The sequence below is a fragment of the Candida pseudojiufengensis genome (genome assembly GCF_024610245.1).
Source record: "Candida pseudojiufengensis strain CBS 10847 chromosome Unknown scaffold6, whole genome shotgun sequence".
Taxonomy (NCBI): domain Eukaryota; kingdom Fungi; phylum Ascomycota; class Pichiomycetes; order Serinales; family Debaryomycetaceae; genus Lodderomyces; species Lodderomyces pseudojiufengensis.
Window position 1 is genome coordinate 822,146 of NW_026261522.1, and position 24,687 is coordinate 846,832.

Here is a 24,687-nt window from a genome sequence, read left to right on the forward strand (position 1 = left end):
AGATTTAAGTTAATTAATATTACCAATCATAAGTATAGATGATATAAAAGTTCAAAGAATTGATACAGGACAATCATTATCAATAAAATTTGTGGCTGGTTCATTGCCTGTATTATTATTCCTTTTCAACGCAAATTTTACTAATATATTAACTATTTATGGATCTTTGAAGATCTTATATATGAACCGCTTCTCAAAATGAAATCACCTTATCTAAACAATAATATCTGTTACCTCATCGTAAATTCAGTTTAACTTTCAATTTATTTTAGTTTGTGACAGTTTTCGATTTGCCTTTTTAATTGTTCAGAGCTTATAGAATTTAAAATAATTTGAAATTGGTCAAGAAATGAAATAATAATCTTCACTGTCATTGATTTGAAAAGGTAAACTTTGAATTTAATTAAGTAAGTACTTAAGTGATGTGTTTCAGACTTTAAAACCTTATTAGTTAAAGCAAAGCTTTAAAAGCCCAATTACCAAACAGTGCGTTTATTATTACTACTGATGCTCCAAATTTTGCAATTGTTATATAATTACTAGGTACTGATGGAGAAGTTGATGGTCTAGCTGCATTCTATAGCAAAAGTTTAGATAAAAATCAAAGGAATTATGGCATTAGAAAAAAATAATTACTTAACCAAGGTATTGACATTTCTTGATTGGTAATCATATTGTTGTTAAAACAGATTATAAATCTTTATCACAATTAATTAATAGTAAGAATCCACCAAGTGCTAGATTGTCTAGATAGTTAGATGTATTAGCTGAATTTGAAATTGATATTGAATATCTTAAAGGATCTACTAATAGAGCTGATGCACTTTCAAAAAAATTTGAAGATTCATTAAAACCAGATGAAGCTAATAAAAAGAAAATGATATTTTAGTTATTGGTACTAATAGAATTGGATCTACTGAAAATAGTGTTATAAATTTACCTTTTGTATCAAATGTTTTAAGTTCTGATATAGTTCAACAAATTAAAGATGGATATTTAGTTGATGAACAAGCTAAGGAAATATATGATGTTTTGAAAAAAAAATTAGATGTGCTTAATTTGATGAAACACAGGATTAAGAGATTTCATTTGATTGATGATTTAATTTATTTAAAGGTTTTGATTATAGGTCAGAAAATCTTGATAGACTTTCGATTCATTCTACACTTCATTATAAAATTATTGATACACATCATAGTTCTATTTTACATCCAGGTGCATATGTTACTTTTATGGAATTTTCTGATTAATATTGTTTTGCAAAAATGTTTAGTATTATTAAAAGATTTGTTAGAAATTGTGCGGTATTTCAAAGTATCAAACCCAGGTCCGATTCAAATTTTGGATTCTTACAACCTTTACCTATTCCAGTAGGAAGATGGAGTTCAATTAGTATTGATTTTGTTGGAGGAAAACCATCAGTTGATGGGAAGGATATTATATGGTAGTTGTTGATAGATTTTCAAAAAGAGCACATTTTATACCGTGATCTAATATTTTGACTCCAAAAGGAGCAATTACATTATTTTAAACTTCATGGTATGCCAGATGAATTTCTTTCTGATAATAATGTAAGATTTCATGCTTTTGGACAGGAATTTTTAAAGAAATGCGAACTATATTAAAATTTTCAACTACTTATCACCCAAAAACTGATGGTCAAACTGAATGTACAAATAGGGATATGATCCAATTACTTAAAGGTTTCACTGATTTGACTAGATTGGTTTTATAAACTTCCGTCAGTAGAATTTGCTTATAATAGTCATCCAAATAAATCAACAAAATTATCTCCATTTCAAGTTCACATTGGTTTTTATGAGAGACCATCCTATATTGAATCAAGAGTAGTTCAAAATGGTGCTAATTAAGTACCTGTTTCAGCTGAAGACGGGTTTCAGAAAATAGTTATATTTTTATAATAAGTTAGTAAAACATAATATGTTACAAGCACAAACTGCTACTGAGAAACAATACAATAAGAATAGAAAAGAGTTGATTTTGAAAGATAGAAATAAAGTATTAACTCATCGTGATTCTAAAATGTTTTCATCAAATTTCACATCAATCACATTAATTGCAGGAGAAACAAAAATAAATTTTGGATTCACAGGCTATTTTCGCATTCTTCATCCACCCAATCTCTTGCTTTTCAAAAACTGGAAAATTTGTACTAATTTTGAAAAATCTTTGTGTTTAGAATATTCTCGGTATTTAAATTTCTTATGTAAATTTGATTCAACATTTTCCGAAATCACTTCTTCAGTTATATTGTTGCCTTCAACATCATCTTTTTCATTTATACAACAAATGCTTCAACTAACATTTCATCTATGTCAATTCACTTAATAAATTTGTATCAATATATGATTTTAAGTAATTCCAAATAATTTTAAAAAGATTTATATCATCTTTTGTTCAACTTACATCATGACTTACTTCTACAAAGCATATCAAGATCAAGGATGACTTGTGATAGACCTTGAATTGATGATGGTTGAGTTGTCATAGAAACCTCAAGTCAAAATGCATGTTACTAAAGTCAAATTCAACTTTTTCAAAAGTGATCATCAGATCGAATAATTGTTTTATTGTTCAAACATTGTCCATGTATAAGAATTCAATAGTTTACTCCGAGGCACAACAGAGATGGTTTTGATCATTCAAATCCAATTCGATCTTAGGGGTATCTTAAATTAACATCAAATCATCGAGAGTCGAAATATAGAAATCTCGATCAAGTCATCAGTTATAAAGGAATTACATGTTGTTGATACAATGGGATTACACGTAAATGGTTCAATGAAGTTAGAGCTGTCGTCAACTGTTTACGATACATATATTTGAAAATCTCATAGACGTTTCTTCATTCTTTAGCTTTGTCAGAATTCTCGTATAATCAGAAAAAATGGTCTAGTTATTTTTGATTTCCCTTCAGATGTTTCAACTTGAAACTCGTTCAAAAAATCAGGGTGATTGGTTGAAAAAAGGTGCCGTTACATCTTTGCTATGAATTTGTATACTATCATTGTTCCTGCATGCTCGACAATTTGCATACCTTATGCTTACTGATATTTTCTTTAATGGTTATATTTACTTGTTGCTTAAAGGTTTTTTTTATGCATTAAATCATCAATTTGTTATTTGTTGTTGTTTTGTTCATTGTCTCGCAGATTGTTGCAAAATTTTGTTGGGCACCCATCTTTGTTGGATCAATATATGGTGTTAACTGACTGATATCACTTGATGGTCTTGATTCAGTGAAGGTACTTGGCTAAAAGTATACAACTCTTAATTTACTTGATGTAAACTTTGTTGTTGATGTTGAAAATAGAGATAATGATGATGCAGTAAATTTGTGCACATTTGTTGAGATTGATTTTTATCGAAATTGTAGATTTAATCCATAAGAGTATTTCAAATCTTTACTACTTTTCTATTATAATCATATACATCATTAACTAGTTTATATTACCATTAGACCAACCTTCACTTTCATGATTATATTCCTAAGAAATTTTTCAATTTTTCTGAATTATCGATCTTATCCAATTCACAACCATATCTTTTCACATATCTTTTCAATACATCAGTTCCATTAACACTCAATTTTTCATCTTTTACATCATATTCAATATTATTCATTGATGTTTTCTCTTCCTTTTGGAATTTCACCGGACGGATTAAATGAGCAAACCTTTTATTTTTTTCTGCTTGGTGCAAACGAAATTGGTATTCAATATCAAAAGCAGTCATACCTGAAAATTCATGCTCATTTGATAATTCTTCACAGATTTGTCTTAAACTTCCTTTTTTTTTATTCATAACTGCTTGGTAGATTGATTTTTGATTCTTTGAATGTGTTATGTTTTTATATTCTCCAAGTTCTATTAATTGTTGAATTTTTATCTGTACGTCTTTGGAGTTTCTAAATTTTAAAATAGTATCTTTTGATTGTAATTTGGTGCAAATAACTTCAGCATCATCTGTGTTTGTGATGGCAATTTCAATTTGTATTATGTCTAATTCAGATTGTGTGTATCTATTCTCATTGATAGCCGTTCGAAGAGCTTCATATCTTCTTGTTATTACTCCTACATTCAACGGCTTAAAATCACCAGACTGTGACAAAATTGTATGAATACTGTTTAATGATTCATTTTTGGACTTGTTGATCGATAAATTATATAAATTGAAATCTTGACTTGAATCAAATTGCGATGACTTTAAAATTTCCGGTGGATTAAGACGTTCATGCGTACGTACCATTGACCCAATATCGATATCACTAAACAATTCTGGTTTTTTTTCTTTGAGTGTTCTAAGGGCCGACTTTAAAGGTTCCTCATTCTTTCTTCTGGCACCGGCGTTGACAATTTCTAACTCTCTGATTTTCTTCAAATCCTTCACCACTTCGTCTTTAGATCCTAAAACTTCAATGATTTTATTTTGCAATACTTCTTTATCTCTATCACCAAACAACAAGGGCATATCTTTTAGCTTACAAACTATTTGTTCGAGATTTTCCTGTGATTTGCCATTGCATTCCTTTTTAATTATAGACATCTCATCTTCACTGAACCTTTTATATTTCAAACAACACTCAATCTGCATAAATCGAGCTGTGATTCCTCTCTTTTTGAATTCGTTAAATCCCTCTTTTTCTGTGACCAACCTATGAGCAATTGTTTCCATATTTTCTTCTCTACCTCTGTCTTTCATGGAATCAAAAATGATTTTGTCGTGAAAAGCTTTGTAGGAGATGGAACTTAAAAGGTAGTTGGGGTCAATCTTTTTATGATGAGATTCAATTGCTAAAGCAGAAGTAAAGTCTGATTTTAACCCTCCTTCATACAATTCTTTGAACACTTTTTTTAACGATTTTTTGCCTCTATTAGCAACAGCTTCTAAAATTGACCTATTTAACATTTCCTCGTGTGATCCAATATCTTGTTCCGCTAATTTTCTAATGAATGATCTCAAATCACTAGCATCTCTGTACTTAAACAAGTAGGGCCAACCTACGAGATCATCTGCTACCTGATCTAACTCAACATCAGACATGTTTTTATTCGTTTTCGCGTTAATAATTTCAACTTCTGCTTCAGTATAGTTGTTCTTTTTGATACAATTGCACAATTCTTTGTACCTTTCCAGTAATGATTTATATAAATAGTTTTTAAATTCTTCAGTATTTCTCAAATTTTCGATGGCAGTCGGAACAGTTTCATTTTTTTTTCTAGATATAATTGCCTCGTATAGTTTGGTGTCTAATTCAATGGAAAAATAAGTTGACGTGAAGCTGTGATTTTTATTATTTGTACTTGAAATTCTCTTTTTTCTGTTTTTCTCCAAGTCATCTGATTCTTCTGCTATTGATTCACCTGATAAACTAATTGAATACAATCTTTCATCAAAAACATTACCAGTTTCTTCAGCAGTCAATCCCTCAGCACTTTCAAACTCTTCTAACAAAAAACCTTTTCCATGGACTATGACTTGATTTCTAAAAATACTATAAGATCCTCTCGCAATTGGTAGACTATTCTTCAATTGAATAGGTGGAAGCGGCATATTATTACTTCCATCAAAATTATCACTGTAAGCTACTTCAGAAATTGATCCTGGGGCATCTTTAAAATCTGATAATATAAAACCCGTTTTCTCAGCTCTTATTTGATTTTGTAAAATTTTCTTGATTGAGACATTCAATTCAGATTTTTTTGGTGGAAGTTCAAATGGTTGGTTAGTATTTTTATTCTTATTTATAGACAGTTCATTTTTTTGATCACTTTCATTATCAATTGTTTTCTTGATGACTTCAACTTCATGAGGTGGTGTAAACAACGGACGAAAATTGGATTCATTACTTCTTTGTTTCTTATAAATAGCTCCCAGTTTGGATTCTTGACTTGAAAGAAATCTTTTTCGAGATTCCCGAAATGATGAAAGAAGACTTTCTGTTTGCCTTTTATGTTTAGCTACTTCATCTTCGTTTTCATTTGATCTGTATGTATCTGCTTTAGGATATGCTTTTTCGAAAAACTTTTTGAATGAATCATCAACTTTTACTCCACCACCAGTTTTCTTTTCCAAAATTGAGACTTCATCATCATCATTTTTAATAGCATCTTCTTTCTTGCGGCTTGTAGACTCTTTATCAAAAACCTCAGCTAATGCACTTTCCTTAACCTTAACTTTCTTCTTAGGATGACAAAATATGGATAAGTTTACCAGTTGTGCTACTTTTAATTTTTTGAAATTTGAAGGTGTTGCATCTGATAAGTCTTTGACTTTTGATTCTTCCAAATCTTGAATTTTTTTAATTCCAGTTACTGCTCCATCTACTCTTTGAGTTGATCCCAAAATATCATGAGGTAAAGAGCTTAAGACATCAATTTCTGGCACAAATTTTGTATCATTCTTTTTGACTTTTGATTTTGCTATTTCTAATACATTAATGTCTATGTCTTCTAACTTTCTTTTAATTCCTGAACTGGGGTGCTTGTAAATACCACTGATTGATTTAACCTTGGCTTCGGTTTTGTTTTGATTTTGGTTTATATCTGATATTGATTCAGACATCTCAATTACACATAAAATGAAGACATAACAATTAAAATGAAGCTTAATGAGCTTGATAATATCAATGATATAGGTAATGGGATTGAAATATAGGTTGTTATTTTTGAATATAGGTTGTAATACTTGAATTATAGGTATATCTACCTTTAATAAAAAAAAACATTTTGAACAATTCGCACGCACCAACCACATATATGATCAGTACCAAGTAATTTCACTATCCTCATGAATGAAAAAAGGTACACATATTCAAGTGCTACTGTCGATCTCCCAATCCTTGCGTATGTTGAGTTGCATGAATACACTATGAATACACTTTATGATGTTCTGCAAATTATACTTTTGCATTATTAATACACCAAATTGATCTCAAACGCGTCTATAAAAACTAGTATTTTACCTTTCAACATATCAAAAGTTTGTTGTTTATAAAACTCCGACATAACGACTGAAGATTAGACGCTACAAATAATCACTGATACTCTTATTGTGAGCTTGGCTTCATGTTATTCAAATTTCTCTTAACAAATGTCATTATGGATCAAATAGCCACTTAGTTTGATGTTATCACTTTAAATTTGAACGGGAATGACGATATTTCCTCGCTATATTTTTAAGATTATTAGATCTTTTTCTATAGTGATAAGTCGAATGCGAGTTAATCGTACATAGTTCTTCCTTCACCACGGACTCAAACAGCAAAGTAAGCAAAAGTAATTCGTATTTGCTCTGAATAAGTAGCCAAATTTTTTGAGTACCTTATTTTCAATCAGTCAGTATCTCTTTATTGACCAATGTCACTACTTCGAAACTTCTCCATCCTGCTTTTTGATTTTCGATATCATAAAGCATCACCTACCACTGCTTTCATTCTCTCGCCGCCAACTTTAATTCTTTTACAAACTCTTCAACCTCCTTTGATGTTGTAAAATCATTATCTCTTCACGTTTGCGTTTGACAAATTTCATGTTTCCCAAGACTAACTTTCTTATCTAACACAAGTTATAAAGTCCTATTTCTTTGTTGAATTTTCACTGATTTTTATAATATGTTCATAAATATTAAAAATAAAAACTCTAAGTGATAGTTTATTGCAATTTGGAAAATTCTTACTCCCCAAATTGCTTCTTCCAATATTTAACTGTAGGACAGAGAGATTGATTGATATCTTTAGATAAAGTCTCTGTTCTCTGCGTGAATTGAGGTGGATTATTAAAAAGTTCGATGTAATTCTTTGCTGACCAATACTACCCTAGCTTCTGATCCTAACATCAGTAAAAACATCATGATGTACTTAAAATCGACTATCCTTGCTTCTGATCCTAACATCACACATCATGATGTACTTAAAATCGCACTCAAAATCGTACATGATACTTTGAGTTCAAGTAGGATAGAATTACCGGATGGGTGAAATTTAATCAAAAATGAAAATTAACCATTTGAAAATATAGCTATTGTCGGTTTAAAGTGATATGTTAACAAAAATCCGAAAGCTTTCCAGTATCAATCATATCTAAGAAAAAAAGAATTCTGGAATGTTTCATTTGACCAAAAGCATTCATCATATTTTCCCAATCACTTTTTACCAAAATAATAAAATAGTTTCTCCAATTATTAGCTGATGTGAAATGATAAAGCTGATTTAAACTTATAATCGATTTTAAATAGGTATATATTTCATGACGTTTGTTGTGAGTCTTGAATAATTGAACCAATAAGTGCTTTATTCAAATCATGTTAATATTTTAATTCTTTTCTCTTTTTTTTTTTTATAGTAGAATTTGTTTTTTTTTTTTCTATAGGCTACTTTCAGTAAGTAAACCACAAAAATCTTTTTAAGTACTAGACAACATACTTAAAAATTAAAAAACAATAAAATGCAACACAAAATAAAACGGAAATTAAATTAAAATTTACATAACTTACTTAACCCAGACTAGTCTAACCTAATAAAAAAAATAGAAAAAAAAACAAATAAATTGTACTCTGACTCACTAAAAACTAATATATCATCACATAAATATTCCAGCTAATCCTCTCCACACTTAAAACATAACTTTTTGAAAGTAGCTGGAGCATTTCCCAATACAAAAAGCATAGTCAACCATTCACAATGACCACGAGGAACACAAAATGATGTATATTCAGTACTTCCTTCCTATTGGAGATAACCTGAAGTTAAATTTAATTTGGAAATATAATCACACATACCCACTGAATCAATTAAATCTTCTATTTGGCATTAAACAAGCTTGAACAAAGGAGTTTTGATTTGACTATCTATAGTCAATAACTAATCCAAATTTATTGTTTGGTTTAGGAACAAAGAAACTAGGACTTGAAAATGCACTTTGACTATATCTAATGTAACAAGCATCTAATAATTCATCCATTTGTTTATCCATTTCAGTTTTTAGATGATTTGCAACTTTATATGGATCGAACATCGGTGCTTTAGATTTATCCTTTAACCAAATCTCATGTTTGAAAAATGAATCTAAATTTATTGGTGGAGACTTATCACTTATATTAGTTTATCTAATAATTCTTTCAAATAATTGTCAATGTTTGGTGATTTATGCCAATACTTTAATTTATAAGTTTCTTCATTTTCAAATTTTTCATCAGTTTCAGGATCTCTTTGAGTAGCAAATAACTTAATAGAACAATATTAAATAAACCAATATTCTTGAACTGGAAGATCGCATTAGCTTCTTCATCAAATTTAAATTTTTCTTTATTACCAACTTTTAAAAGTTTTTCAGATATTAATGCACTTGCTTCTTCTTTGTCTTCAACAACTTCTCCTTTATCTTGCAAAAAATAATCAACGTCTATGAATGTACCTGGTAATATGATATCTACTCCTGTTGGAAATTCACTAATTTTTTTTACTAATAGTGGCTCCTAATATTATTAGATATGTATAAAAGGTGTAATGTAATAAATAATGATTTTATTAAAAAGACTCCAATATAACAGTACATACAATATAGCAGTTCCAACAATTTTCCACACTACAAACAGCGAAAGGATCACATGCAACTGTATCTAATTTAAATTCCTCAACCACCTTTTGATGAATAAATTTAACATCAGCACCATTATCTAAAATTACAGGTAAAGTATCAATATCATCTAACTTGATCATTAATTTCTCAACTTTATTTGAATTGTTCCTTACAATAAGACAAATGGTACAACGTTTAACTGTAGTGGACGCACCTAAGAAGAATTTGGTTTAGATCTTTTGGTATTTACATTATAGATACAATTTTCCCAAACATGATTTCCATTAGAATGATTTGGACAAACGCTTTTCCTTTAGTTCTTGTTATGATTGTTGCGATAATAATTTTTCTTGAATTAAAAGTCCTTGCACCTCCATCTTGTGGACTTCATTCATTTCTTCAATTTGCTTTAATGTTGTAATTCCATACCACATGTAAAAAATAGGTTGATTTAACAGCTGGCTTAAAGGTTCTAAAAATATGATCAGTAAAAAATTTTTGTAACTTCTGATTCTTTTATCAGATCTTTTGAATCTTTTTTTCTTGGACTTATGTTTTCTAAATCTATCTTCCTTATCATCGCTTGAACCACTATCAAATCACTTGAAATACTATCAAAATCACTTGAAATACTTGTGTCGCCTTCTTCTACCTGCTTAGTATCAAGAGCACCTCCAGCTCGGTCGTGAAAAATTCATTTGTGAAAGCTTCGGCATTTCTTATTGCAAAGCGACGGGCAATTGTATGGGCCTATTCTGGATAATCTACTTGAATAATCTCCTTGAAGTACCATTCATATACTCTGAAAATGTCGATTTAATTGAGAAAGAACAGGTCTTAAGTAAATAATGTCATAATTTTCTCCATTGGATACACAAGCATTTTGATAAAGCACTGTCTTCTCTAGTCCATTCTGCTTGATCTTTCTATATTTTTCATCTCCAGCTAGAATTCTTAATTTATTATCTTGATCAATAACTCACTTAACATGATTTAAAAATCTTTTTGAACTGAATTTTCTGTTCTTATTGAAGTTGAATTTGGCCATCTTTTAAATTTTCTAAATTCTTATTTTCTACTGAATAATTAATCACAATAATGCGACGCTACCAAAAATCAAGCATTATTAATTGGAAAGGAATTATTGAGAAGTTTTTTAATCATTATAATGGTTTGAAAAACGCACCTACAACTCCAAATGAGTTTAATCCAAAGGTAGATAAAGTTAGCTTGATTCTTTTTGGAGAACCTTCTGAAATAATGTTTTTAATTAAAAGGTTTGATAAAAAGTTATGTGCAGATTAGACAGAAAGTTATTGCAAATGAAAGGCAAAATTCCAAAAGTAGATGATTTAACTTATGATTATTATTTGGAATTACTTACTTAACATCCTATATTGATCCAAATTTATCAAGTGAAATGAATAATCGATTGGCTCTAGCCGTCGCAATTAGATTAAATACAACTGATCAGACTATATCCAGAAGGGAGAAGAAAATTTGAAGAAATTGGAAAAACTGAAGAGTTAGTTGAATTTATATCAAAATTAAATAGAGATCAAATTGGTGGTAATTATACTGATTATTTCTATTTGCAGCAAATAATAATTCAATTAAATTATTTTGTCAAAAAATAGTTCCGATATTTAAAAAGTGGGAAAATGATAAAACAATCAATCTTCCTGATATTGATGAATTTTTTATAATGGTTCAGAATGGAATTTTTACAATGGTTCAAAATGATGTTCGTTTCGTACGAAAGAAAATTGAAATTTTTTGAATATGAAAATTATATCAAAACAACATCAACAAACTATAGAAAAAGAAGCATGACGAACTATGAAAAGAATATGGCTTTAAACCAGATTTGAACAAAAGGTATTATAAGACCCATGACAATGGAAATGATTCAGGTAACTAGAGAGAATGAAGAAACTAAGATAGAAGAAGATCAAGATAATTTCAAGGAGGAGAATGAAAACGTTAATAAGAATTCCAAGAAGGAGAAGTAATATGAAGACATAAACGAAAAATCAAAATAGTTAACTAAGACAGTTTTATCACTAACTAAGGTGATTGAAAATAAAACATAATAATGGAAAAAATATTTTTAGTACTAATATATTAAATGGATCAATAACATGAATTATTATTTTAATATTTAAATGTTTATGAAAATATTATTGATTGATTAATGATTAATTTGAAGAAAGTATCAATTCGAATTATTTGTTTTTCAATATTAATTCATGAGGAAGTAAGATTTGATAACTACAACCATTTACTTGTCATTTTTTTTTTTTCTTTTGTTTCGTCTACATATGAACCTATATTAAGCCACTCTATACCAATTAATATATAATAGACTATATAAATTAGTAGATAAGCTATTTAAATTTAAATTCCAAATTTCTTATGTATTTGCAATTTTTCTTTTCTTTAATCTTCTACTTGTTCTTTCAGGTTCATAATCACTATCTTTTTCAATTTCACTTTCTTCAGCACTAATTGTATTATTTTCAACAACGGCAGTATTTGTTAACGGAACTTTATTAGATTGCTTGGTTGCTAATCTTGATCGATTCAAACTGAAAGCACTAAAATAGCTTACCTTTTTTCTATCTTTTTCCAAACTGGGAGCACTTGTCAAGCTTACTTTTTTTCTATCTTGTTTGATTGTTACCGATTTTATAATTTCAGTATGATAAACGAAACATATGTCGAGCTTACTCAAATTAGGAGATTGCTTGATTTTTTCATTAATTTCTTTCAATAAATCATCAAACTTAGTGTTATTAAAATTTAATTTAATCCATTGCACCTGTTGTTCAGTGTATGTGATTGAACTCAATTTTTCGATAGTCTTCCCAAACATATTAAGTACAGTATTATCTTTTGCGTCAATTGGACACTTTTTTTTAATTTGTGATACCGCTTTAGCTAATACACTCTTATTCCTCAAATTTTTCTTTCCAATCAAATGATGTAATATTGCTAACTTTTGTTCTTCAGAAAATCTTTCTTCTACTGGAGCCTTTGTTTTTGTCACCTTTTTAAAATAAAGAAAAATTACATCTAAAGCATTTAAGCCTTCAGGTAAAGCAGCCGAGTCTAGTTCATGCATAAGGTTTTGTTTCTTTGTATTCCCAAATGTGGTTGTGACAAAAACCACTTCTTCATCTTTGTACGTCTTCCTATTCAATTGGTATATTGTTTTGTCATATGATTTTTTGAGACTTGATTCTGTTTTATGATTATAATATTTAGTTTTTAATTCAGTAATTTTATCTTTCACAGTTTTGGAGCTACTGAAAATTTCAAATAAGATGAAATTTATATCAGCTGAAACAAGATGTTCTCGGGTTAATTTTTCCTGGTTAATGACATAATGGATGTATAAAATTTCTAAAGTGTTTAAATTAGAAAATTGGTTTATGTTTGATTTTATCTTCAATAAAATTGATTTGTCATCTGTGTCTCTCAATAGATGATTTACCTTCTTTTTATCTTCTTCAGTATAATTTTTGTTTTCACATTTAGCAATAGCATTATTATAAATTGTGTGTACAAATGACTTGTCCCATTCATAAAAGTAATTTTGACGTAATTTTAAAACCTCATCATCGATATTACCATCTCGACTTAATATTTTTTGAAGTACTAACTCTTCTCTTTCCTCTAACTTAACAAGCTTCACGTAATGGATATATAATACATCTAAAACACTCAATGGTGACAACTGGTTCATCTTTGCTTTGATATTTTGTACTAAGTTTGCGTTTGATACATCCCTAAATAGTGAATCAACTAAATCAATTTGTTCTTTATTGTATTCCCTCTTCTTACATTCCAAATTCATGTCTCCATAAGTTGATGCAAGTCCCAGATCTGTTCGGCCCCAAAAGTCATTTTGGCTCAAGTCTGTGAATACTTCCTTGACCAGAGTGGAGTAATGTCTTCCTAAAATACGAGACATCATTACTTCTTTCTCTTCCTTTGAATAATGAGATTTATGGCTTGATACTTTTAGAATTTTAACGTAATAAATGTAGATGACGTCAATTGAATTTAATGATGAATGAAAAGGACGTCTTTCATTTATGAGATAGTCGAAAATGGTGCTTGGAGTTGCATCTTGAAAATTTGTGTCTACTGATGTTATTTGTTCTGTAGTATATTTTTTCTTTTTAAGTTCAGCAATAGTGTAATTGTATAGCTCATAGATACCTTTTGGTGTTCTACCAAATAAATGAGTTTTGAGTAGTTCGGCAATAACTTTTGTTCTATCTTTCTTTCTTTGAAATAGTTGATTAAGTATTAAAACTTTTTCAAATTCAGAATATTCTGATTTTTTGAATGACACTTTTTTAACTTTTAAATAATAAACATATACAACATCCAACAAAGTTAATTCGGAAAATTTATCAGCATTCGATTTAATATCTTGTAATAAAGTGTCTTCATTTGAATTTTTTAAAATTTCTTCCACCAATTTGATTTGGTCATCAGTGTAAAGTTGTTCACCGTAAATTCCAAGTAATGTTGAATAAGTATGTTGAATTGCAGAATTTGTTCGACCTTGAAGAACATTTTTCTTCATGTCATTTGTGGCCTCTTCAATAGATCCTTTTCTTTTCAATAAGTGATGTAAGACCATAGCCTTGTCTCGAACGTTCCAAAAAGTTTGGGGAATCGAATGTTCCTGTATTTCAATATAGTAAAGATAAAGTATGTCTAGCGTATTTAAAGTAACTGGAGGGTTGCACTTTCTAACTATTTCCAACACTTGATTTACTGGAACATTGGTCAATAATTTTTTGACAAATTCTATTTCATTATTGGAAAATGTTTTAGCTTCTAATGATCTCAATAATCTACTATATAAACAAGTGATAGGACCTGATGTTTTACTTTTAAAGTAACCTTGATCTTGAAGCTCATTAACTGCATCTACCAAAAATCCACTTCTATTCAAGGCAGCATTCATCAAAATTTCCTTTTCTGCCATCGAATAAACATAACCTGATTGATTATTTGAGCCAAAATTTATATAATAAATATAAATTATGTCGATTTCTAAAAGTCTAGGCACTCTTTCAAGTACCGTTTCAATATCTTCCAATAACCTTTCATCGTTACTTTGCTTTAACATTTCACCGATCATATCAACAGTATTTTTGTCAAAAGTGGTCGTTCTCAAACTATCAATCAAACATTCAAAACATTTATCGATTTCTTCAACTGATTTGTCTTTAGCTTCTTCAGGATAATTCATTCTAAAGTGAGCGAATCCATCTTCATAATCACCATCCAACATCATGTATGATTGCATGATTGATTTTAATAATTTTGATGAGTAATGTGCTAGGTACCAGTCTTTAGTTTTAATATTATCATCTTCAGGTATAAATTCTGAACCATCTGAATCTTCATCCAAACCATTTAAATTATCATTTGCATCAACATCTGACTCTAATTCTATATCACCATGCGAGTCAATGACGAATGATGTATTTTGCCCTGCTGATGTATTTTGTTGATCTTGTAATTCACCAGTCAAAGATGGATTTGAAATTTGTGATTCATTTGAATTAATTGATATAGATCTATTGAAATTAAACAATGTGGGGTCTATATCATTGAAATTTTGATCCCCCTCTGATTCCATGATAAAACGTTAATTCCAAATTTATTCTACTTGCACTTAATAAATAGTTGTATGAATTTGATTGATTAATGATGTATGGATCTAATGATTGGTATAAAGACAGACGTGTTTTTTTTTAATTTAAAAATAAAATTTTGTTTAAATTTAAAAAATGAGTCGTCAATTGCAAAAAAACTGATATTATTCCACTTATTGGATTAATTTAATGTATGAAGTTTAATGATAAATGAATGATTGTTATAAGGTATTTTATTAAATTTATTTTTTTGGTGGCCAATTTAAAATTTTGGTTGTCAATTGAAGTTAAAACAACAACAAAAACAAAAAAAAAACTCGTCTAAATTTTCAAAATGACATTAATAATGTAATTAAAAGTATTCAAAACAACACAGTCAATTATACCCAATTAACTCTAAACCTTAGGTATTGAAATCTTAAAACAAATATTAAACATTAATATACACCAGATCGGTATGAGGGTTGTTTCAATGTGTCCTAATTTGAGAAGTCACGACACGACAATAAATTTAGCTAATAAACAAACTCATATCCATTCATAATACAATAATAGTATTGTCAATATCCATTAGGATTATATTAAAACTAGTTTTATTCATTCGTCATAGTTTAGTGTTTGAAAAAATTTGGTAAGTTTATAATTTCATTCTTCAATCATTAAAAAAATTCAATCTCATTATGTTTTTGCCGGTCGAGAAGTTTAGATGGATCTTGATTTTCGATAAATATAGGTTTTTCTATCTATGATACTAGACAACAAGAATCTGTAAATTTTCCACAATCGAAGTTGTTGCTATTAATTTAGCAAATATTTCTGAGTCTCAAATATTTGGAACTGACTCAATTTGCTGATTACTTTATTCAATTCGATTCTTAAATGGTTAAAAATTGCACCAATTTGCTTTTTGCTATTTGTAGATTTAGGGATTTTAAAATCATCATGGATTGTCATTAATAACTCTGATCGCTAACTACTTTTTAGTGAAAATGAGGTAATGCCACTTGATCATTTTGCCAATTCGAAATAGAATTTGAAATGCAATTCTCAAATATAAATTCTTAACAAAAGTCGCTTTCACTAATCTTCAACTTCATTACGATTAATCTTTGAAACTATCACCAAGTCATTTTAGCTACAAAATAATTTTGACTAAACTCATTGATTCATTGAAATTTGTCACCAATTTTTTCGCTAATCCTGATTTGACTCCATTAGAACAACTAATCATTTTGCAAACACTTAACGTTATTTCACATCACTTTTATAAGTCATAAATCATCATTATCTTCATTTTGTTTAATTCAATATTTTATTTTATTCCTCACATCCTGAAACATCGTCATCGAATCCTTTTACAATTGTCCCAATCCATGTTCTCAATCAGTTTATGATTGTCACAAACTCATCCTCGGCATTTTTTTATATAATGTTATAAGTTGTAATTTTAATGTTTTAACAAAATTTCCTAAGTGATAAATTTTGCCGATGATAAAGATCGCCTCAAACAAATTTTTTTCAGTTATGATGACTATCAAACTTAATTCCATGTGAAATCATGTTGAACCTAAATTATTAGCTGCCGTTTAACTATAGTGTCAATGAAAACAAAATCAACCATCAACTATAATCATTTTGTATGGACGTGTGCTAGAAGGAGATTGATGTTGAATCGATTAGTTGTTGAATAATTTAAATTTTGTTAAGCTATCGCAAGTTCAAACCAAATCACATCTATGCTATGAAACCAAAAAAGGATAAATCGATGATTAAAATGAAGATGTTAAACTGTAGCTTTAAATCTCAAATGAAATAGTTGTTTATTATAACGTAAAATCTTATATTCCATTTAAAATTTATTTTTGTAATTTGCAAATTCTATACATAATTCATGTTACGTAAGAAAATAACTCTAAAATTATTCCATTGATCAAATGAAGCAATTGCGGCTTTTTTCAATAAAAAAATTGGAAATATTTTTTATTGAGTTTGGATTAAAACGATTAGTTATTTACCATATAAACACCGATAGCTCAGCCTGTCCACCAATTAACCTATTGTCTTGCTTAACCTAGCACCCACTACTTTTTACCATGAAAAATTTTCATCAAAATTCTGCATACCATGCACCTAATGGTGCTTATAACCAACTAACCTATCATATAATTCAGCTGATATGTTAAACATATCTAATTAAAATATTCATTTACAAAATAGGATTATGAAACTTTTGTTATAAAGTACCAAGCAAATTATCAAACAAATGTCATATAGTTTCAAGATCTTTTAGACACAAGTTACACGCAATGCTTCAATTTTTCACCACTAGGGATGCAATTTCGATCAAATAAAACTTACTCGATTGCTCATAGATATATCCTCCTTCATCATCTTGTAACTATTGTCAATGTTAATATTATAATGTGTGTTAATGATTGATCAAAGTTGTGGAGGTTTATAAGAAATATTAAGGTTGTTGAATATGTTGATAATCTGGATAATGATAATGTGATTAGTTTAAGTTGTGGAGAAAAAATAAAGTTTGATAATGTGAAATGTGATTGGATATTAGCAGAAGTCAAGATCTTAGATGATATGTGAAACAATCTTATAAAAGAGATGATAAAGTTTTAATGTGTTCAAATATTAACTGAGGTTAAGATTTATTTATATAAGTTTGAATTCTTTGAAATGATATGCTTTGATAATGTGTTTTTAAGTTGTAATGACAAGAACTTTATATGATTAATTTAAATGTTTTAAATATCATACATATGAGAATAATATATGATTTAATGAATTGGTATGTGAATTAAGATTTGTATGAAATGTAATAAGGATGACTTGAATACTAGTTAAATTAAACTAAAATGAGTTTTAATAGTATATTAAAATGATATAGATATAGTTCGATTTTCTTGAAAAAGTTGAAATATGAAATGAAGAACAAACTAAAAAGGTTAATCAAAGATGAGTGATCAAGATATCAAATCAAACCCTAATGTTACTATTGATGATGATGATACTTGTAGTGAAACCAGAAGTGTGTTAAAAAATGGAGAATTACAGAATTGACAAGAAACATTCATTTGAAACATCGAATTTCGATTGACTTTTTCAATTTGTCTGGTATCCATTGTTTTTACAAGTACTTTTAAGGTACATGCTACACTAAAGCGACCTCAGAGTTAAAGTTCAATATGAGTTTGATTAAGACGAATGATAACTTGCAAAAGATGAGATGCATTACACTCTCAAATTTTACTCCAGTTTCCATTTGAAAGATTATTCTTCTATGGTTTGTTTAGATGTTGAAGAAGATATTTGAAATAAAAAGAGGCCATTAATCGATCATATTCTCATCAATTGATGAAGTAAACTCAAAAAGAAATAATTTATTACCATTTAAATTTCCTTCTTTTATTTCCATTTCCATTCAGTTATTCATATTCGTTAGCATCACTATTCAAATCATCACTAACATCTTCTTCATCTTCAATAAGATTTTCATCTTGTCCCCCTGCCAATCTGTTTGAGCGTCTCAAGTCAAAATTCTCGGTCTTAATGGGTAATTCATGTTTGAGATAGATATAAAGAACATCCAATGGCACCAATGTGAGAAATTTATTAATTTTTAAGAAAATTTGATCTATCAATGAATCAATTTTGGTATCTCAAATTCACTAATCACTTGAATTTTTTCAGTATCAGTGTACTGTTTTTCCTTTAATTTTTGCATTGTTTTATCAAATAAAGCTTTGGTCTCCATAATTGTTTTATCTTATTGGATGGCCAGCTTTTGGATCAAGCATATGGCTCATACTCAATACTTCACAATATAAATTCTAACAATTCTTTCCCCTCTTGTGAATATGGTAAATCAAATTGATCTCCCCAAAATAGGATGAGTTAACAGCTTTTTTAACAATATGATCAGTATTACTAATTTTCTCATCTTTACCTAATCTATTTATGATCTTCATGAATTTAGACTTAATTAAAAACTTCTAAGGTTTGAATATTCTGCTTGATGAAACTTAACTTACGAAAATTATTTTAGGCAAATTTGGTATCGAATATTTATCCTTACCTTTAAATAAAAAGATTTTGTAACTTCTGATTCCCATCAGGTATTTGGAATTTATTTTTCTTTTTCTTGGACTTTGATTTATATTTTCTAAATCTTTCTTCCTTGTCATCACTAGAATCACTATAAAAATCACTTGAATCACTTGTATCGCTTTCTTCTACCTTCTTTGTATCAAAAGCATCATCCAGTTCTGTCGTAAAAAAAAAATCATACGTGAAAGCTTCAGCTTTTTTGATACAAAGCGACAGGCAATTTTATGAACCTATTCTGGAGATGATATATTTGAATGACTATTCATATACTCTGAAAACATCGATTTAAATTGTGAAAGAACTGGTCTTAAATATATATTGTCATAATTTTCCCCATTGAATACACAAGCATTTTGATAAAGTACTGTCATCTCTTGTCTATTCTGCTAGATCGTTCTATATTTTTCATCTCCAACTAAAATCTTAATTTACGATCTTAATCAATACCTTATTTAACATGATTTTGAAATCTTTTGAACTGAATTTTCTGTTCTTGTTGAAGTTGAATTTGAATTTGGCTATCTTTCGAATCTTCTAAATTCTATTTACTGAATAATAATCAATCACAATAATGCGACGCTACCAGGATGTAAGCAAAATTGAGAAGAATTTTAATCATTATAACGGTTTGAAAAACAATTACAACTCCAAATGAGTTTAATTCACAAGTTGACAAACTTAAGTTAATTCTTTTTAAAAAACCTTCTGAAATGATGTAGCTAATTCAAAAGTTTGATGAAAAGTTATATACAGACTCACAAGACGGAAAGTTATTGCAATTGAAAGACAAAATTCCAGAAGTAGATGATTTAAATTTAAAAGTTATTTGGAGTCACTTACTTAAACTCATATATTGATCCAAATTTATCGAATGTATTGAATAATTGATTTGCTTAAGATGTGGCAATCAGATTAAATACAACTAATTATGAACTACATCCAGAAAGAAGAAGAAAATTTGAAGAAATTGGAAAAACTGAAGAATTAGGTGAATTTATAACAGAATTAAATAAGGATGCAATTGGTGGTAATTATACTGATTGTTATCATATTGCAGCGAATAATAATTTTAATAATATATTTTGTCAAAAACTAGTTCCAATATTTAAAAAATGGGAAAATAATAAAACAATCAAACTTCCTGATATTGATGAATTTTTTACAATGGTTCAAAATGGAATTTTTTATAATGGTTCAAAATGATGTTCGTTTCGTACAAAAGAAGATTGAAATTTTTGAATATGTAAATTATATCAAAACAACATCAACTAACTATAGAAAAAGAAGCATGACGAACTATAAAAAGAATATGGTTTCAAACCGGATTTGAACAGAAGGTATTATAAGACCCAAAACAATGAAAATGATTCAAGAAACTATAGAGAGAATGAAGAAACTAAGATAGAAGAAGATCATGATAATTTTAAGGAGGAGAATGAAAACATTAATGAGAATTCCAAGAAATTGAAAGAGCTAAGTAAGAAGGATTTATCACTAACTAAGGTGATTGAAAATAAAACATAATAATGGATAAAATATTTTTAGTAATAGTATATTAAATGAATGAACAAGAGGAATTATTATTTTAATATTTAAATGCTCACGAAAATTCTATTGATGAATTAATGATTAACTTGAAGTAATTATTAATTTGAATTATTTTGTTTTTCAGGATTAATTTATGAGGAAGTAAGATTTAATAACTAAAGCCATTTACTTATTTTTTTGTTTCTTCATCTACATATGAACCTATATTAAGCCATTCTATACCAATTAATATATAATAGACTATATAAATTAGTAGATAAGCTATTTAAATTTAAATACCAAATTTCTTATGTATTTGCAATTTTTCTTTTCTTTAATCTTCTACTTGTTCTTTCAGGTTCATAATCACTATCTTTTTCAATTTCACTATCTTCTTCAATTTCACTATCTTCAACACTAATTAAATTATTTTCAACACCAATTATATTATCTTCAACAACCTCAGTATTTGTCAACGGAACCACATTTGATTGATTTGCGAATCTAAGGGATCTTCTCAAACTCAGATCACTGTTCAAGCTTACCTCTTTTCTATCTTGTTCCAAACTGGGAGCATTAGTCAAGTTTGCCTTTTTTCTATCTTTTTTGATTGTTACCGATTTTATAATTTCAGTATGATACACGAAACATATGTCGAGCTTACTCAAATTAGGTGATTGCTCGACTTTTTCATTGATTTCTTTCAATAAATCATCAAACTTGGTGTTTTTAAAATTAGATTTGATCCATTTTACCTGTTGATCAGTGTATTTAATTGAACTCAATTTCTCATTAATCTTCTGAAACAAAGTAAATACAGTGTAATCTTTTGCATCAATTGGAAAATTTTTTTTAATTTGTGAGACAGCCTTAGCCAATCCACTTTTATTTGTCAAACCTTTTTTCCCAATCAAATGATGTAATATTGCTAACTTTTCTTCTTCAGAAAATCTTTCTTCTACTGTAGCCTTTGTTTTTGTCACCTTTTTAAAATAAAGAAATATTACATCTAAAGCATTTAAACCTTCAGGTAAAGCAGCTGAGTCCATTTCATGCATAAGGTTTTGGGTCTTTGTGTTCCCAAATGTGGTTGTGACAAAAGCTACTTCTTCATCTTTGTACGTCTTCCTATTCAATTGGTATATTGTTTTGTCATATGATTTTTTGAGACTTGATTCTGTTTTATGATTATAATATTTTTTTTTTAAATCAGCAATTTTATCTTTCAATGTTTTGGAACTATTGAAAACTTCAAACAAAATGAAATTTATGTCGGCCGAATTAAGATGCTCTTGAGTTAATACAGCCTGGTTAATGGCATAATGGATGTACAAAATTTCTAAAGTGTTTAAATTAGAAATTTGGTTTATGTTTGATTTTATATTCAATAAAATTGATTCGTCATCCGTGTCTCTTAATAAATGATTTACCTTCTTTTTATCTTCTTCAGTGTAATTTTTGTTTTCACATTTAGCAATAGCATTATTATAAATTGTGTGTACAAATGACTTGTCCCATTCATAAAAGTAATTTTGACGTAATTTTAAAACCTCATCATCGATACTACCATCTCGACTCAATATTTTTTGAAGTACAAACTCTTCTCTTTCTTCTAATTTAACAAGCTTCACGTAATGTATATATAATACATCTAAAACACTTAATGATGACAACTGGTTCATATTTGCTCTAACATTTCGTAATAAATCTGAATTAGATACGTTTCTAAATAGTGAATCAACCAATTCAATTTGCTCTTTGTTGTATTCCTTCTTTTTGAATTCTAGATTCATGTTGTTATAAGTTGATGCAAGTCCCAGATCTGTTCGGCCCCAGAAGTCATTTTGGATCAAGTCTGTGATTACTTCCATGACCAGAGTGGAGTAATTTCTTCCTAAAATACGAGACATCATTACTTCTTTCTCTTCCTTTGAATAAGCAGATTTATAGCCTGATACTTTTAAAATTTTTACGTAATAGATGTAGACGACGTCAATTGAATTTAATGATGAATGAAAAGGACGTCTTTCATTTATGAGATAGTCGAGAATGGTGCTTGGGGTTGCATCTTGAAAAGTTGCTTCTACTGATTTTATTTGTTCTGTAGTATATTTCTTCTTTCCTAGTTCAGCAATAATGTGATGGTATGTTCCACAAATACCTGTTGGTGTTCTCCCAAATAAATGAGTTTTGAGTAGTTCTGCAACAACTTTTGCTATTTCTTTCTTTCTTTGAAGTATTTGATTAAGTATTAGAACTTTTTCAAACTCAGAATATTCTGATTTGTTGAACGACACTTTTTTAACTTTAAAATAATAAACATATACAACATCCACCAAAGTTAACTCGGAGAATTTATCACTATTCGATTTAATATCTTGTAATAAAGTATTTTCATTTGAATGTTTTAAAATTGTTTCCACCAATTTGATTTGGTCATCAGTGTAATGTTTTTTACCGTAAATTCCAAGTAGTGTTGAATAAATATGTTGAACTGCAGAATTTGTTCGACCTTGAAGAACATTTTTTTTCATGTCATCTGTGGCCTCATCAACAGACCCTTTTCTTTTCAATAAGTGATGTAGGACTATAGCCTTGTCTCGAACGTTCCAAAAAGATTGGGGAAGCGAATTTTCCTGTATTTCAATATGGTAAATGTAAAGTATATCTAGGGTATTTAAAGTAACTGGAGGGTTGCACTTTCTAACCATTTCCAACACCTGATTTGTTGGGACATTAGTCAACAATTTTTTGACAAATTCTATTTCATTGTTGGAAAATGTTTTAGCTTCTAAAGATCTCAATAATTTGCCATATATAGAAGTGACACTACCTGATGTTTTAGTTTTAAAGTAACCTTGATTTTGAAGCTCATTAATTGCATCTACCAAAAATCCACTTCTATTCAAGGTAACATTCATCAACATTTCCTTTTCTGCCATCGAATAAGCAGTACCGGATTTATTATTTGACCCAAAATTTGAATAATAAATATAAATAATTTCAATTTCTAATAGTCTAGGCACTCTTTCAAGTATCTTTTCAATATCTTCTAGCAACCTTTCATCATTACTTTCCTTTAACATTTCACCAATTATATCCACAGTACTTTCGTCATAAGTGGTAGTTCTCAAACTATCAATCAAACATTCAAAACATTTATCGATTTCTTCAACTGATTTGTCTTTAGCTTCTTCAGGATAATTCATTCTGAAGTGAGCGAATCCATCTTGGTAATCGCCATCCAACATCATATATGATTGCATAATTGATTTTAATAATTTTGATGAGTAATGTGCTAGATACCAATCCTTAGTTTTAATATCATCATCTTCAGGTAAAAATTCTGAACCATCTGAATCTTCATCCAAACCATTTGAATCATCATCTGCATCAACATCTGACTCTGATTCTACATCACCATGCGAGTCAATGACGAATGATGTATTTTGTTGGTCATTTGAATTAATTTGTGATATAGATCTATTGAAATTAAGTAATGTGGTATCCATATCGTTGGAATCTTGATCCCCCTTAGATTCCATGATAAAACGTTAATTCCAAATATATTCTACTTGCAATTGAGTATTAGTTGTATGAATTTAATTGATTGAAAATGAATGGATATAATGAATGAAATAAAGACAGACGTGTTTTTTATTTAAAGATAAAATTTTGTTTTAATTTAAAAAGATTGGTCTTCAATTGCAGAATAACTGATATTATTCCACCTATTAGATTATGATGAAAATTAA

The 24,687-nt window shown here is 28.7% G+C and overlaps 5 protein-coding genes across 5 annotated transcripts; all 5 read right to left on the reverse strand. All coding sequences in view use genetic code 12, as the record gives it.

The window, feature by feature from the left end:
• Window positions 1-3,501: 3,501 nt before the first annotated feature.
• On the reverse strand, window positions 3,502-6,585 carry KGF55_000440 (uncharacterized protein; the record flags this gene model as incomplete). The annotated part of the gene is made up of 1 exon (XM_051759329.1): window positions 3,502-6,585. One exon carries the CDS (start codon window positions 6,583-6,585, stop codon window positions 3,502-3,504), a length of 3,084 nt encoding a protein of 1,027 aa, XP_051617177.1.
• A 2,279-nt stretch (window positions 6,586-8,864) lies between these two features.
• On the reverse strand, window positions 8,865-10,033 carry KGF55_000441 (uncharacterized protein; the record flags this gene model as incomplete). The annotated part of the gene is made up of 4 exons (XM_051759340.1): window positions 8,865-9,085; window positions 9,270-9,495; window positions 9,578-9,767; window positions 10,029-10,033. 4 exons carry the CDS (start codon window positions 10,031-10,033, stop codon window positions 8,865-8,867), a joined length of 642 nt encoding a protein of 213 aa, XP_051617178.1.
• A 1,979-nt stretch (window positions 10,034-12,012) lies between these two features.
• On the reverse strand, window positions 12,013-15,267 carry KGF55_000442 (uncharacterized protein; the record flags this gene model as incomplete). Its single annotated transcript, XM_051759351.1, has 1 exon — window positions 12,013-15,267. One exon carries the CDS (start codon window positions 15,265-15,267, stop codon window positions 12,013-12,015), a length of 3,255 nt encoding a protein of 1,084 aa, XP_051617179.1.
• A 3,456-nt stretch (window positions 15,268-18,723) lies between these two features.
• Window positions 18,724-19,266, reverse strand: KGF55_000443 (uncharacterized protein; the record flags this gene model as incomplete). Its single annotated transcript, XM_051759362.1, has 2 exons — window positions 18,724-18,932; window positions 19,134-19,266. The coding sequence occupies 2 exons, from the start codon at window positions 19,264-19,266 to the stop codon at window positions 18,724-18,726; spliced, it is 342 nt and encodes a 113-aa protein (XP_051617180.1).
• A 1,974-nt stretch (window positions 19,267-21,240) lies between these two features.
• Window positions 21,241-24,477, reverse strand: KGF55_000444 (uncharacterized protein; the record flags this gene model as incomplete). The annotated part of the gene is made up of 1 exon (XM_051759373.1): window positions 21,241-24,477. The coding sequence occupies one exon, from the start codon at window positions 24,475-24,477 to the stop codon at window positions 21,241-21,243; it is 3,237 nt and encodes a 1,078-aa protein (XP_051617181.1).
• Between the last annotated feature and the right edge of the window lie 210 nt (window positions 24,478-24,687).